At 41.4% G+C, this 17,240-nt stretch overlaps 1 protein-coding gene across 4 annotated transcripts in view; it reads right to left on the bottom strand.

The window, feature by feature from the left end:
• The window catches only part of Dock3 (dedicator of cytokinesis 3), a 465,111-nt gene extending 448,297 nt beyond the window's left edge, over positions 1-16,814 (bottom strand). For all 4 annotated transcript variants that reach the window (XM_041676723.1, XM_041676726.1, XM_041676724.1 and 1 more), the window contains exon 1: positions 16,424-16,814. In XM_041676723.1, the coding sequence (XP_041532657.1) occupies positions 16,424-16,460 (37 nt within the window). In that variant the 5' untranslated portion in view covers positions 16,461-16,814. The remainder of the gene's footprint in view (positions 1-16,423) is intronic.
• Between the last annotated feature and the right edge of the window lie 426 nt (positions 16,815-17,240).

Here is a 17,240-nt window from a genome sequence, read left to right as displayed (position 1 = left end):
CGAGCTTCATCCCGGGAGCAGGGCATGGCGTCTCTCTCAGGCGTCTGCTCCCGAGAGAGCTGTGGAGTCTCTGAGCTCACTTCCTCTTCCTCCCAGCATTTTGTTCTGTTTAGTCCTCCCACCTATCCTCTAACCAATAAAATGGGCCAGGGCAGTGCCTTTATTAGCCAATGACCTTCCTCCATCATTTCCCCTTTTTCAGTTTAAACAAAAAAAAAAGGCTTTAACTTTAACATAGCAAAATTACATATAACAAAACAGTTATCAAGTAAAAGTTACAATAATCTTTATCATAACTAAGGAAAACTATAACTATAACTAACTATTCTTAACTCCATCAAAGACTCCAGAAAGATATAATATTACCTAAGTAAACAAGAACTAAGAAACTTCAAACTCTAGAAATGACAAAGACATCTCGCTGCCTGGACAGTCACCCAAAGTTCTTTTGTACCGTTTGGGCATCCATCTTCAGCCTTCAGGCCCATGGTATCCAGCAGACATTTCCATAAAGTAGGAAAATTCAAAGTCAGTTCAGTCACTATCTGTTGTGTCCTGCAGAATGTCTCGCAGACTCTTTCATGAATCAGGAACCCCGAAAGATCATCTCACCTTAGGCAAGTTCAGTAGTCCTCTCTCTGCGGGTTCTCTGTTTCCAGTTTTTGCAATAGTCCAGGCAAGAGCAGTTTCTTGCCCAAATGGCTCTCAAACTCCATAAGGTGCCTCTTCGATGCCCATCTTCCTCTTGAAGTACATTGGTGCTGCCAGGAGCAGAGTGTCTCATTGTCATGAAAAGTCCTCAGTTATTAAAACATTTAAAATGCCATATTCTATAATCTTTGAAAAATATGAAGAATGCCTATCTAAAATATATCTACGCACATCTAGAAAATCTTAACTATCGTGACTACAAACTTGACTATTATGATTATCTATTAACAATCTATATTTCTGACTATACATTATATTTTTAAATGAACTACTACACAATCACAACACCTTAATCAAAATCAGAAACACTTATACATATAACAAAATTGACCTTAAATCTCTATCAATAAAGCAAAATCCATATTAATGCAAATTATTCATACCTATATCATATCCCCCTTTAAATATAAAAGAACATTTATAAACATTTTTTGGGAATATGGGCGCAGTTATTTCTCTCCAAACTGCTTCCTGCTGAATGGGGGCGTCGTTAATTAGGTCTTTCATGGTATAACCTGTGTGCTAGTTTCATCTCAGTTGGCAGTTGAGCGAAGCAATTTTTTGAAGGCGTTCATACCAACCCTTCAGGAGGGCGTGGTCCATCATACCAAATCGGAATAGAAGAAATGAACAGCGTCTCATCCTCTGTGAAAACAAAATAAGAAACTCCTTTCCAAAGCATCATGTCCTTAGATCCAAATTTCAAAGTCAAGGCATTTTCAAAGTATCTATGTTGGATTAGTTCAGCAGCAATTATAAACAAATATCTTTTAGCAGCTGTTGCTCCTTCCTCAGCATTCAAACAATTCAAACAGAGCATAATAGCATACAGTATCAAAATTCTCTGTGTATTTTCCATCTTTGTGCAGCTTTGTTTTAACCTCTATTTTGTTTATTTTTACTTTTAACTCTTTGCTTTTTGAGACAGGTTCTCTGTATCTTTGACCTGAAGTAACTCTGTAGACCAGGCTGTCTTTGAACTCTCAGAGATCCGCCTGTCTCTGCCTCCCAGGCATTCGGGATTAAAGGTGTTTGCTACTACACCTTGAACTCACAGAGATCTGTTTGCCTCTGCCTTCTAGGCACTAGGATTAAAGGCGTGTGCTACCACACACAACAACTCTCTTCCATTTTTGTTTTTTACTTTAAGAACTTCAACTTTTAGTCTGCATATATTTTTAACACACTTTAAACCATTCACAAATTTTCTCTGTCTTTGAATCTCTCTTTACTGTCTATCTCTCTTTTTCTGACCACATGAATCTTTAATTTACTAAGCTATCTCAGTAGGACTAAAGGCGTGGCTTTGCCAGCTAGATCCAGTCCATTCCTTAGCTTTCCAGCCTCATGGCTGAGGTACTGGCTGTAGCCATGTTTACTGCTATAACTCTATGGCATTTCAAGGTCCCTGCCAGCCAGCGAGCTACAACAGACAACACTCAAGTCCTCTCTCGGTAGCCGGCCCTCCTGCCTCAAACAGTCAGAGTTTGCCCTGGCAGGATGGCTCAGAAAGCCAGCATTTTTAAACGGCGCAGCTTTTTTCCTGCTATGGCTGTGTTCAGCTTTTCGTCAACACCGTTTAAGTGTTTCGTGGCAGGACCTCTTAATGAGCTGCAGGCTTTGCAGCTAAAGCTGAGTCAGGAAGCCTCTCTTAGATGAGGCGCTTACTTGCCTCTAGCAAGCAGAGTAGAACCGAGAAATTGCTGCTACCAAGAAACCAGGCACAATGCTTTCATTTTGTTCTAGAATTACTTCCCAAGCTGTCTCAGGCTTTATGTAGGAGCAGTTGTCCACGTGGGCGCCAACTGTATTAATATGGGGCGGCAGGGCTGCATCCTCCACACCCGGCCGCCCACATGGCTAGCTTATGCTCCGAAATAACAACACACAAACTGTATTCTTTTAATCACTGCTTGGCCCATTCTCTTCTAGGCTAATTCTCACATATTAATTTAGCCCATTCCTAATCATCTGTGTGTAGCACCCCAAGGTGCGCTTACCGGGGAGATTCTAGCCTAGTCCATCCTGGGTCCGAGCTTCATCCCGGGAGCAGGGCATGGCGTCTCTCTCAGGCGTCTGCTCCCGAGAGAGCTGTGGAGTCTCTGAGCTCACTTCCTCTTCCTCCCAGCATTTTGTTCTGTTTAGTCCTCCCACCTATCCTCTAACCAATAAAATGGGCCAGGGCAGTGCCTTTATTAGCCAATGACCTTCCTCCATCAGAGAAGTGAAAAAATAGCCTTGAGTGTATTGGCACAGGAGACAACTTCCTGAGTAGAAAACCAACAGCACAGGCTCTAAGACTGACAATAAATGGGACATCATGAAACTGAAAAGTTCCTGTAAGGCTAAGGACACTGTCAATAGGACAAAAAAGGCAGTCTATAGAATGGAAAAAATATCTCACCAAATCCACATCTGACAGAGGGCTAATAGCCAAAATTACATATTTGGATCAAGAAACTAGACAACAACAAACTAAACGATCCAATTAAAAAGTGGGGTACAGATCTAAATAGAGAATTCTCAACAGAGGAACCCAAATGGCCAAGAAACATTTAAAGAAATGTTCAACATCCTTAGCTATCAGGGAAATGCAAATCAAAACAACTTTGCAATTCCATCTTATACCTGTCAGATCAAAAACACAAGCTCATGCTGGTGAGGATGTAGAGCAAAAGAAACACTCCTCCATTACTGGTCAGAGTGCAAATTTGTATAGCCACTATGGAAATCAATATGGCAGTTTCTCAGAAAATTGGGAATCGATATACCTGAAGACCCAGCTATCACACTCTTGGGCACTCCACCCTACCACAAGGATGCTTGCTCAACTACATTCATAGCAGCTTTATTCATAGCAGCCAGAAACTAGAGACACCCTAAATGTCCCTCAACCAAAGAATGGATAAAGAAAATGTGTTATATTTACATAGCAGTGTTACCCAGCTGTTAAAAATAATGACATCATGAAATTTGCAGGCAAATGGATGGAACTTGAAAAAAAAATCCTCAGTGAGATAACCCAGACCCAGAAAGTCAAAAAATGGTGTATACTCACTTAAAAGTGGAAATTAGTTATAAAGTAAAAGATAATTCTGCTACAATCCACAGACCCAGCTAAGCAACAAAGAGGACATGAGGGGGAAAGCAAGGATTCCCCTGACAAGCCGAAATAGAATAAATTTTGAGAATAAACTAGGGGCAGGAGGGGATAGAATCAGTTAGAATCAAGAATGAGGAGGGAGAAAATACTAGGAGAAACAACTGGAATTGGGAGGCATTTGGGGAGCAAGGTGGAAACCTAGTACAATGGAGACTCCATGGAATTTATGAGAGTAGCCCTAACAAAGACACATACTAATGGAGGACATGGAGTCTGAACTGGCTTTCTCCCATAACTAAGCAAGGCCTCAAGTGCAGAGATTGGGACAGCAACCCAGTCATGAAAATTTTGACCTACAGTTTGTCCTTCCTGCAGTGTCCTGGGACCAGAGCCTAGCAGAATCCTCATCAAAAGACCAAAGAGGCTTCATCCAGCAACCAATTGGAGCAGATGCAGAGCCCCACAGCCAAACATTAGGCAGAGCTCAGGGAGTCCTGTAGATGAGGGGGAGGAAGGATCAAAGGAATCTGAGGGATCAGGGATACCATAAGAATATGGCCCACGGGGCTGGAGAAATGGCTCAGAGGTTAAGAGCATGGCCTGCTCTTCCAAAGGTCCTGAGTTCAATTCCCAACAACCACATGGTGGCTTACAACCATCTGTAATGGGGTCTGCTGCCCTCTTCTGGCCTGCAGGCATACACACAGACAGAATATTGTATACATAATAAATAAATAAATAATAAGAATAATAAAAAACTAAAAAAAAAAAGAATATGGCCCATACAATCAATTGTCCAGGACTCATGGGAGCTCACAGGGATCAGGGAACCTATAGGGGTCTGACCTAGGCCCCTGTATATATACTATGGCTGAGTAGCTTGGTATTCTTGTGGGAATCCTAACAGTGGGAGCAGGGGCAGTTGCTGACTCTTTTACCTACTTATGGGACCCCTTTCCTCTTACTAGAATGCATCTTCCAGCTTTGATTTGATAGTATGTGGTTGGTCTTATAGTAGCATATCATGCCATGTTTGGTTGATGTCCGGGGCGGGGGGGGGGGGGGCTCCTCTTTTCTCAAGGGAGATGGAGGAGGCATGGATCTGGAAGAGAGGGAAGGTCAGGCCAGGAGAAACTGGGGAGAGGAGGGAGGGGAAACTGTGGTCAGGATGTAATAAATGAGAAAAGAATTTTAAAAAAGAAAATTGCTTTTTAAGATTTAATTTTTCTTAAGACTTAACCAAGAAAGAGAATTACAGACCAATCTCACTCAAGAACATCGATGCAAAAATTCTCAATAAAATACTGGCAAACCGAATCCAAGATCACATCCAAAAAATTATACATTATGATCAAGTAGGCTTCATCCCAGAGAGGCAAGGCTGGTTCAACATATGAAAAACTACCAATGTAATTCATCATATAAACTGAAAGAAAAAAAAACATATGATCATTTCATTAGATGCTGAAAAAGCATTTGACAAAATTCAACACCCCTTTATGATAAAGGTTTTGGAGAGATTAGGGATACAAGGTTCATTCCTAAATATAATAAAAGCAATATTCATCAAGCTGACAGCTAACATTAAATTAAATGGAGAGAAACTCAAAAGTCATCCCACTAAAATCAGGAACAAGACAAGGCTGTTCACTCTCTCCATACCTCTTCAATATAGTGCTTGAAGTTCTGGGCAATAGCAATAAGACAACATAAGGGGATCAAGGGGATTCGAACTGGAAAGGGAGAAGTCAAACTTTCATTATTTGCAGATGATATGATAGTATACATAAGCGACCCCAAAAACTCTACCAAAGAATTCCTACAGCTGATAAACACCTTTAATAATGTGGCAGAATAGAAGATCAACTCCAAAAAATCAGTTGCCCTCCTATACACAAAGAACAAAGAAGCAGAGAGGGAAATCAGAGAAACATCACCTTTTACGATAGCCACAAATAGCATAAAGTATCTTGGGGTAACTCTAACCAAGGAAGTGAAAAATCTATTTGACAAGAACTTTAAGTCTTTGAAGAAAGAAATTGAAGAGGATACCAGAAAATGGAAGGATCTCCCATGCTCTTGGATTGGGAGGATCAACATAGTAAAAATGGCAATTCTATCAAAAGCAATCTATAGATTCAATGCAATCCCCATCAAAATCCCAACAAAATTTTTCACAGACCTTGAGAGAACAATAATCAACTTTATATGGAAAAACAAAAACCCAGGATAGCCAAAACAATCCTATACAATAAAAGTACTTCCGGAGGCATTACCATCCCTGACTTCAAACTCTATTACAGAGCTACAGTAATGAAAACAGCTTGGTATTGGCATAAAAACAGAGATGTTGACCAATGGAATCGATCGAAGACCCAGATATTAATCCACAAACCTATGAACACCTGATTTTCGACAAAGCAGCTAAAATTATACAATGAAAGAAAGAAAGCATCTTTAACAAATGGTGCTGGCATAACTAGATGTCAACCTATAGAAGAATGAAAATAGATCCGTATCTATCACCATGCACAAAACTCAAGTCTAAATAAATTAAAGACCTCAATATTAATCTGACCACACTGAACCTGGTAGAAAAGAAAGTGGGAAGTAGTCTACAACACATGGGCACAGGAGACCACTTCCTATGTAGAACCCCAGTAGCACAGACAATAAGAGCAACAATGAATAAATGGGACCTCCTGAAACTGAGAAGTTTCTGTAAAGCAAAGGACACTGTCATTAAGACAAAAAGGCAACCTACTGATTGGGAGAAGATCTTCACCAACCCCGCATCAGACAAAGGTCTGATCTCCAAAATATATAAAGAACTCAAGAAACTAGACATTAAACCTCTAATTAACCCAATTTAAAAATGGGGTACTGAACTGAACAGAGAATTCTCAATAGAAGAAGTTCAAATGGCCAAAAGACACTTAAGGTCATGCTCAACCTCCTTAGCGATCAGAGAAATGCAAATCAAAACAACTCTGAGATACCATCTTACACCTGTCAGAATAGCTAAAATCAAAAACACCAATGATAGCCTATGCTAGAGAGGATGTGGAGTAAGGGGAACACTCATCCATTGTTGGTGGGAATGCAAACTTGTGCAGCCACTTTGGAAATCAGTGTGGCGGTTTCTCAGGAAACTAGGAGTTAACCTACCTCAGGACCCAGTAATACCACTCTTGGGAATATACCCAAGAGATGCCCAATCATACTACAAAAGCATTTGTTCAACTATGTTCATAGCAGCACTATTTGTAATAGCCAGAACCTGGAAACAACCTAGGTGCCCCTCAATAGAAGAATGGATAAAGAAGGTGTGCCACATATACACTTTAGAGTTTTACTCAGCGGTAAAAAACAATGACATCTTGAATTTTGCATGCAAATGGATGTGAGATAACCCAGACCCAAAAAGATGAATATGGTATGTACTCACTCATAAGTGGATTCTAGCCATAAATAAAGGACATTGAGCTTATAATTCGTGATCCTAGAGAAGCTAAATAAGAAGGTGAACCCAATGAAAAATATATAGTTATCCTCCTGGATACTGCAGGTGAACAAGATTGTCAGGCAGGGGTTGGGAACATGGGGGTGGGGTGGGGTAAGGGTAAGGGGAAATGGGGAGAGAAAAGGGAGAAGGGGAGGATGGGGAGAGCTGGGGGGAATGGGATGGTTGGGATGGAGGAGGGGTGGAGGTGGGAACAGGGATGTAGATATCTTAATAAAGGGAGCCATTTTAGGGTTGGCATGAGACTTGACTCTAGAGGGGTTCCCAGGTGTCCAAGGAGATGTCCCCAGCTTGTTCCTTGGGCAGCAGAGGAGAGGGTGCTTGAACTGGCCTTATCCTATAGCCACACATGAATATCTTGCATATCACCATAGAACCTTCATCTGGCAATGGATGGAGATAGAAACAGAGACCCACATTGGAGCACTGGACTGAGCTCCCAAGGTCCAAATGAGGAGCAGAAGGAGGGAGAACATGAGCAAGGAAGTCAGGACCGCGAGGGGTGCATCCACCCACTGAGACGGTGGGACTGATCTAATGGGAGCTCACCAAGACCAGTTGGACTGGGACTGATGGAGCACGTAATCAAACTAGACTCTCTGAATTTGGCTGATGGTGGAGGCTGACGGAGAAGTCAAGGACAATGGCACTGGGTTTTGATCCTATTGCAAACACTGGCTTTGTGGGAGCCTAATCTGTTTGGATGCTCACCTTCCTGGACCTGGGGGGAGGGGAGAGGACCTTAGACTTCCCATAGGGTAGGGAACCCTGACTGCTCTTTGAACTGGAGAAGGAGGGGGAGGGGGAGTGGAGGGAGGGGAGGGAAGTGGAGGGAGGGGAGAAGGTGGAAATTTTTAATAAAAAGAAAAAAAGGATTTAATTTTTATTTCATGTGTATGGGTATTTTGCCTGCATGTATGTCTGTATACTTGGCACATATGCATTGCCTAAGGAAATCAGCATCCACGAAACTGGAGTTATAGATGGTGGTTAGCCACCATGTGGGTTGTGGGAATTGAACCTGGGTCCTCTAGAAGAGCACACAGTATTCTAAGCTGCTGAACCATCTCTCAGACCACAAGGAAATATCAGTTTTGTTTTGTTTTTTAAACTATGAGTTACAAAAACCAATAAACTGCCACCAATACTCTTAAAATTTTTATTACATTATTTATTCTGTGCACATGTGTGTCTATATATGAGCACATGTGTGCCACAGGCTGTGTGTGAAAGTCAGAGGACAACTTACAGAAGTTGGTTTTCTCCTTCCAGCACGTGGGTTCTTCCTAGGGATCAAACTACAGAACTTTAAACTGTATTTTCTCTAAGTTCTCTTAAAGGCCAAAAATTGAACTAGTGGGACTGGAGAGATAGCTCAGTGGTTAAGAGCACTAGCTACTCTCACATGGCAGCTCACATTCATCTATAACTCCAGTCCCAAGGGATCCAACACCCTATTGTGGCCTTCCTGGCAACAGGCATACACATGGTACACAGACATAAATGCAGTTAAAACACCCATACACGTATTTTTTTATTTGAAATTGAATTAGTGAAGGTTATAATGCAAGCAATTTATATAGAAATAAGGAACAAAAATGAATATTAAGTCATCAATTCTACTCATCAATAAGAATATTCTAGCAACCACTGTCTATTAATAAAATGGGCTCCACTTAAATATTAGCGAAGGTCAAATACACACTTGTTAAACTAAATCTACTCTGAGTTCTATGTTTATCATGCTTTAATTATTCCACAAATGTTGGTTCTCACTCATTAGCAAGAGCATATAAATGAGTTTTGAAAGAAGAGGGAAAAAATATATTGAAGTAGGTTGAGATTTTTTACCACTGTAGACAAACAGGAAAACAGAAAGACGTTTCTGAAAGACAATTCCCAACAAAGTCACTGTCTTCACTAAAGTATCCTAACATGTAATATAGCAAGTACCTGAACCACTACTAAAATAGGTGGTGATGAATTTATAAATATTTTAAAAATTTAAAAAGTCTCAGAGACTATGTGCAAAAACTTTACAAAATCTTACTTCTCTATACAAAATTTGTTGGAGACGGGGCAATATACAAGAGACTTGAAAGCAAAATCCTAAACAGGTTTGTTCACTACAGTAAAAGCATAACATTGAAAATATATCCCTAATATAGCAGGCCAACTGCTGTTTACATACTAGGAATAATTTTAAACATTCTTATTATCAAAAATACAAAATTCAAAAGAATATTCAAAAGCTATTAAAATTTAACACCAAGCATAAAATATAAGATACTTCCAACCTCAATGACCATTCTTTTCAGACTGTTATGTTTTAGGATGTCTGAAAATGCTACACATTGAGCTGGAGAGATGGCTCAGGGGTTAAGAGCATGTGCTATTCTTCCAGGGAGCCCAAGCTCGAATTTCCACACCCATGTCCAGTAGCTCACAACTGCCTGGAACTCGAGCTCTAGAGAAGCACCCTCTTCTGGCCTGTCAACACTGGAACTCAAGTGGTAGAAAAAAAGCATACACATAAATAAAACTTTTTAAATCCTGCACTGAAAGCACTGCTATGTTTATAATGCACTTTAATGCTTCTAAAATATATTCTAATACTGCATGATAAAATGATCTGTAAATCTGAAGCTACAGAATGTTGTTATATATTAAATCTATTAAGTGTTAAACTGACTAGGGGCTCATGCACACCTGTTGCCAACTACAGGGGAGTTGAAGGTGGGAGCCCAGAAACTAGAGACTAACCTGGATAACACAGCAAGATACCTGTCTCTATAAAAAGGGGAGGCTCAATCTATGAAATGTTTGTTCCACAAGCCTGGGAAAATGAATTCAGATCCTTAGCATTCATGTAAAAGCCAGAACCATCTGTAACTCCAGTGCTGAGGTGGGGGATGGAGACAGGGAGATCTCTGGAAGCTGTCTGGTCAGTTAGTCAATCTAGCTAAATCCCTGAATTCCAAGTTCAAGGATAGACCTGTCTCAAAAACTAAGGTGGAGAACAATTGAGAAACACTTCAGAGTCAATCTCCACTTACATGCACATAGATAACATATACCAAACACAAACACAAACTTTGAATTGATAATTCCCTGTTTGTTTTAGAGAACAAAGGTCAAGACAACTCCTTTTGGTTTAAAGAGCCACTCAATAAATGTATTCTAAATTCAATTTCTTTCCTCTGTTCTAGGTGTCTTTCTAAAAATGAACAAAATGCTGGACATGATCAGCCTGGTTTATATAGTGAGCTCCAGGCCAGTTAAGAAGTGAAACCCTACCAGCTGGTGGTAACACACACCTTTAATCCCAGAACTTGGGAGGCAGAGGCAGGTGGATCTCTGTGAGTTCGAGGCCAGTCTGGTCTACAAGAGCAAGTTCCAGGACAAGCTCCAAGGTTATAGAGAAACCCTGTCTCTAAAAAAAAAAAAAAAAATAGTGAGACTGTCTTTCAATAATTAATAATAATAATACTTATTACAGTCCTCAATGCATTATTGAAAACTTGCTTTCTGAACTCATACCCTGTATTTATACCCACTATCAAAATAAATCATTATATTCAAAAATGGAACAATATAATGTAGCCTTATACAATGTCCAAGGTGGAAAAAATTTCTTAAATATATTTATCTAGTTTAAAATGAAAAGACTCTATGCCACTGATTCTCAAAATGTGGGTCTCAATCCGTTAGGGAGTCAAATAACTCTTTCACAGGGGTCTCCTAAAACCATTGGAAAACACAGATGTTTACATTATGATTCATAACAGTGACAAAATTACAACTATGAAGTAGTAATAAAAATAGTTTTATGGCTAGGGTCATCACAACATGAGGAATTACATGGGGTCACAGCATTAGGAAGGTTGAGAACCACTGCTCTAGACTTCCTCAACTTTCAAACTAGACATACAGTACTGACAAATTCCATTCAAAGGCAAGGGGTATAATAATACAATACTGACAAATTCCATTCAAAGGCAAAGGGTATAATAAAAGAATCTGTAGAACTGGAAAGATGACTTAGTAGGTAAAACAGCACTGCTACTGCCCAAGCCTGACAACCTGAGTTTGTCCCTGAAACCCATGGTGGAAGAAGAAAACCAACTCCCCAAATCATCTCCTACCACAATGGGACCTCATGTCAACACTCAGACACAATACACATACACATACACACACACACACACACACACACAAATAATAATAACAATAATAAAAATTTTTATAAAGGAGCAAAATCTGTAGCACAGAATTCTGAAATCATGGGTTCAAATGTCAACTCAGCCCTTAGTAGCCTAGGCACCTTATTAGATCTGTCACTTAGTAGCCTAGGCACCTTAGATTTGTCACTTAGTAGCCTAGGCACCTTAGATCTGTCACTTAGTAGCCTAGGCACCTTAGATTTGTCACTTAGTAGCCTAGGCACCTTAGATTTGTCACTTAGTAGCCTAGGCACCTTAGATTTGTCACTTAGTAGCCTAGGTACCTTCTTCCTGCTGTTAATGCTCCCTGTAAAGACTAAAGGTCTGATTATAAAATGCAGATTATATCCTTGTTTCTCAGAACAAAATAAATTTCTGGATATGTGACCATGTCTTCCCCTGGTGGGTATCTTTATCTCAAAAAGAGGTATTAGTTTTCTGTCAGAGGCTTCAAAAACTGGGCTTCCTTCCTAGGACAAAGGAGCCATAAAATAACTAAAGCCACCATGTTTTCAAGCTAGTCTAATGACCAGTGAATTTCCTCAAATGCTGTGGACAAGGGTTCTTTCCCATACAGTTCCTGCTCCACCTCTGTACTACAGATTTTTTTCTTTCCTTCATTCTCATCCTTTCTTTCTCCATATCTCCTCCTTCCCCCTGCCTCCCTCTTTCTCTCTCCTCAAACTACTGATCCTCAAGTCTCTAGAATTCAAAGAAATATAAACCACACCAGGATCTACTACAGACCTTTAGAAGTTACATTTTCATGAAACTTAGTGATTTATTTAAATAAAAATAAAAGACTGTATACACATACCCTGGTCTTGAGAAAACAACTAAGGCTTAGAAAAGTAAAGCAAAAAAAGATTTTTTAATTAGGAAAAAATAAATATAGCATCGCAAAACTATTGTTAAAAATGTTAAATATTCCGGAGGGTAATGAGGGAAATATTTCATGGTATAAGAATTGAAAAATAGCAAAAAATAAGAATCAATACTCTGAATTACTAAAAAGTTTACCATGGAGCTAGGGATGTAGCTTGCTGGCAAAGTACCTGTCTAAAATACACATGCAGTTTTGTTTGTTTTTTAATATAATGACAGCAGTGGAATAAACAAGATGGCTTTTTGAGGCAGTTTCCACATTCTCTTAGTTACATTTTCTATTGCTATGATAAAGACCATGAGCAAAAGCAATTTAGGAAAGAAATGGTTTAATTTGGTTTACATGTTATAGTCCCTCACCAGAGGAAGCCAGGGCAGAAATGGAAACTGAGACCACAGAGAAATGCTGTTTATAGGCTTCACCCCTGTGGCTTACCCAGCCTGTTTTCTGATATGACCCAGGACCACCTGATCAAGGGTAGCACCACCACCCTCTTCCCAGAGGTTTTCGCCAAGTTGACAAAAACTAACCAGCATATACATCTAGGACATCAAAACAATGCATACACATTCACACCGTTGCTGTTTATCTACTGAATGAATTTAATTACATTTTTATTTGCTGTGGCCATTTCCTGTTTTTGTTACTAAGGGTGAGAAAAGTGCTGTTTTCAGTTTTGGTTTCCCTGTTTGTTAGTTTGAGGATAATCTGTAAAAAGAAGGACAAGTTTTTCTTATCTACTGCACTGTAGAGCAGGAAGTTCTTTGGAAAGACAACCTAAGAAACAAAACATACGGAATTTTCCAAGCAATTATGGTTTCAGGCTAGCCTGAATTGCAGAGTGAAACCTGCTGCAAAAACACAAAAGAAAGAAATGAAAATTTCCCCTAAAAATATTAAAGATGAGCAAAAACAATCAAATATGTCATAAAATACCTCTCATTGCAATAATAATTATTATTGCAAAAAGGGACTATACAACTGTTAAATGACCAAAGAAAGAAAGGAAGGAAAGAAAAGCGACCTCTGAGATTCTTTTCTTCATTTGTGTAATAGAGGTCCTACTAAGACTACTTTAGGAATCTACGTAAGGCAACACAACTTGGTATCTCAGCAAACTGATGGGCACATTTATCTTCACAAAAGGTCAGTGCCCTCCCCAGCCTCTCAAGCCAATCACAGAATATAACAAAAAGGGAGCTTGCTTAAGTAAAAAAAGAATAAAAGACATGTTGCAACCTGTACAGAGATCCTCTACTGTAAAAATAAAGATAAGAAGGTAGTAAGAAGTTAATTACAGACCAAACTTGGTGGCACATGCCTCGGGAGACTGAGGCAAGGGGATCTCTGAGTACTAGGGCAGCCAAGGGGCTACATAGTGAGAAACTGTCTTGAAAGAAGCCATTAATTACTACTAGATTTCAAAGCCTTAAAAATGTGAAGACACAAAGGAACAACTACATAAAGGTGGAGAAGGGAAGACTTTGCAACAGGGGCTCATTTCCCCACCGATATCAGGAGCTCTTTCTCACAATTCTCCAAATTGGATAAAAACTGTGTTTTCTTTCTTGCTGTAGGATTACAAATTGCCGAACAGAAACAGAAATCTGTACTCCAGCTTAGTCAAATATTCAAATCTGGGACCAATGAGATGGCTCAGTGGGCTAAGTCACCTGCCACTAAGTCAGATGACCTGAGTTCAATCCCCAAAATCCAGAGTAGAGAAAAAAATAGACTCCCCAAGATGTTCTACGACCTCCTCGTACAATGTCATAGCATGGGTACACCCAATCCCCACACAAATGAAAATAAATGTTTTAAAAAGGATCAAAGTTGATCTCAAAATATTTTTCTTAAACAATGGTAATAGTTACTTTCAAGCTAGTCCTTAAAGCAATTAAACAAAGGGATAAATAAAAAATCATTTGATTGACATTTTTCCTCATTAATAAGCACAATATTGAAGATACCTTACAGACTGAATTAGATTTTAAGAAAATGCCTAAAAGTGCAGTCCCTAATATGTTCGTGGGGAGGAGAGTAAATCCACTGAGTTTTAAACAATTTAAAAAAAAATTTTTAAAAAAAAACCTTTTAGACCATTGAAAAAACAGTGAGAGAAATATCAAGTAGTTACCTTTTTAAAAAAAAAAAAAAGAAGAAAAGGCACCATAATTATACCAGACCACAGCTGCAACGCAACTGTCTTCAGAATGACAACAACCCTGTGCCCAATACTGTGCCCCTCTACAGGGCATAGCAATTTTTCTAAAGCTAAGCACACAGTTCAAAGAATCCAAGGCTCTCCTTTCATCTTTCGTCTTGGTATATCACACATCAAATCTTAGTACTCTAAGAGTCACATACACCTGTCCTGGTTGGCTTGAATTGCCAGTCTCCGAACCACCACCCCTAGTATTTATTATCACTAAGTACTAATGGGGGAATTAACATGTACTAACTACTTAGCAAGTGTACTTGTTTGCTTTTCACATCCCTTTAAGATATTTAAACATGAGCCTTCAATTTACACATTAAGAAAATGATTTGAGTAACCTGCCCAAAGCACCAGTAAAAAGAAGTCAGCACTCTGAACTCCACTATCTGCACCACTTGGGAGTTCCTCCCCAAAGGAAAGAAATTAGTCAAGTACCACTGGACAGCAGACCACTTTAACACTCATTGCTTGTTATTCTAATTAAGAAGTTCTGGTAGCAAGTTATGAAGAAGAAAAACCATCAGCCCCTCATTTCACAGTATCAACTTAGTATTCAAGGAATGTTTTAAATAGAAAAGGTAAAAGAGTCTCTAGGGGTGAATCCAGCATGTGCATCATTTCCCAATTCTTTTTCAACAGACTCGAGGACCAGGAGTCTTTTTTACCAGTTCCACTGTAACATAGCTAATTACAAACCTTGGAATGTTACTTTTCAGAACAATATAGACGGCTTCTCTGATATAAAACCTATTTTGACATACTTTGCCTGATGGTATCCCAAAACAATTGTTACCACTGCAGAGTTACTTTGTAATGAATTATGAACGAAATACTGATAGAATTGTTGCACTAGTGGAAATAATAACTTCCCCTTAAGCAACACATTTCCTATTAAGTTTTCTAAAATTTTCCATTACATGCTAAGAAAGAAAGAACACTGCACACTCAACATTTTAAATATTTCTAAGTAAATCCAAATTGCAAATCCAGTTTACAATAATGTAGCGTGTTGAACACTCTTCTCATGCAATGACTACGAAATACTAACATTGTAAAACACTCGATCCCTTAAATAACTAAATATTCTTCTTAAAGAGCTGTAATGTTAAAAGAAATCGTTAGCCTCTGGAGTTTCACATAACACTTTAAAGGAAACTAAGGAATAACATTCTCATTTGAAATAGATTTTTTTAAACAAAACCATGTCAACAAAATACACTAAACTTTAACAGTGATGTATGTCCAAAACACCTCCCACGGTAGTAAGGTCACTATTTCTAATACTCATAGCAAAACAAATAGCTGCAGAATTTGAACTGAGAAAATGATGTCAACGAATTCATCCTTTTTTGTAAGATTCCAATTGGAAAATAAACCGCCATCGGGCTCATTAACTTTTGTGCAGAAACTCATTAAAATCGAGGTTCTGACTGCTGGAAAAAGCAGGTCCTCAGAATGCATCTTCTTGGGTAAATTGTCCTGCGCCCCACACCACAAACCTCCCGCAACTGCCCCGGCCTTGCGGCCCCTCCCGCCGGCCGCACCTGCTGAGGCCGCCCCGCCAGCGCCCCCTGCCGCTCTCCCGCACCCAGAGCCCCGGGCCCAGCCCCGCGCCTGGAGCGCACCCGCCCCGCGCCGCGCCGAGGCCGCACAGTCTGCGGGCAGGGGTGGAGGAGCCAGGGCAGCCATCGAGGCGGGGCCGGGAAGTCGGGCACGTGCCCCTCCATCCCCTCCGCTGTCAGGCCCGAGCCTCACCTACCTACGCCGTATTTCTCCTCCTCCGTGGGGGTCCACATGGCCGGGCCGGGCGCAGCCCCGCAGGCGCGGCGGCTGGGGGACAGCGCGGAGGGGACGACCGCAGGGACGGCCGCGGGCCCGGCTGTGGCGCACCGCGAGGCAAGGCGGGGGCGGTCAGGCGGCGCGGGGCAGTAGGCGGCGCATCCCTCGCAGGCCGTCCGGGATGCCACCGCCACCGCCGGACGCCACGTCCTGACAGCGGGACTCGGCGGGCGGCCCAACAGCCCCGGGCGGGCGACGCGGGCGAGGGCTCACGACCTGTCCGTCGCCACCGTCCCCGCGCCGCCGTTCGGCTCCTCGCAGCTCCGTCGCTGGCTTCCCGGCGCCGCCGCGGCTCGGCTTGCCTCAGCGGGCTCGCGGGATGCCCGCGCATGCGCCGCTCCCTGGCGCGCGGGGACTCGCAGGACCCGGGCTCGCGCCGCCCGAGCCCGCGCGCGAATCCACGAGATGCCGCTGCGGGCCAGCGGAGAGAAATCTGCGAGAGGCTATTGGACAGCCCGGCCCGGGAGGCCAGGTCCTTCCGCCCACCCAGAGCCTTGGGCTGCAGCTGGCACCGAAGGGGGTCGCGGTCGTGTGTGTGGAAGGCCACAGTGCCTCCGGCCAGCCGTACCGAGATGGCCGCTCGCCCTCTGGTCTGAGAGAGGAGAACCAGTAAAGGGGAGGGGGGAGCATCGCTATTAAACTCCTCTCGTCGTCTCAGTGCTGTCACAGCCACATCCCCTGTGAGATCCTCTTCTGTCACCCCGAGGGGGCTGGCAGAATAGGATCGTCTCAAAGGA

Source organism: Microtus oregoni, unplaced genomic scaffold, assembly GCF_018167655.1.
Source record: "Microtus oregoni isolate MIOR12 unplaced genomic scaffold, Mior012 000028F_ref0000031, whole genome shotgun sequence".
NCBI classification, from domain to species: Eukaryota; Metazoa; Chordata; class Mammalia; order Rodentia; family Cricetidae; genus Microtus; species Microtus oregoni.
The sequence above is the reverse complement of the archived record's forward strand: the minus strand, read 5'-3'. Positions and strand labels throughout refer to the sequence as shown.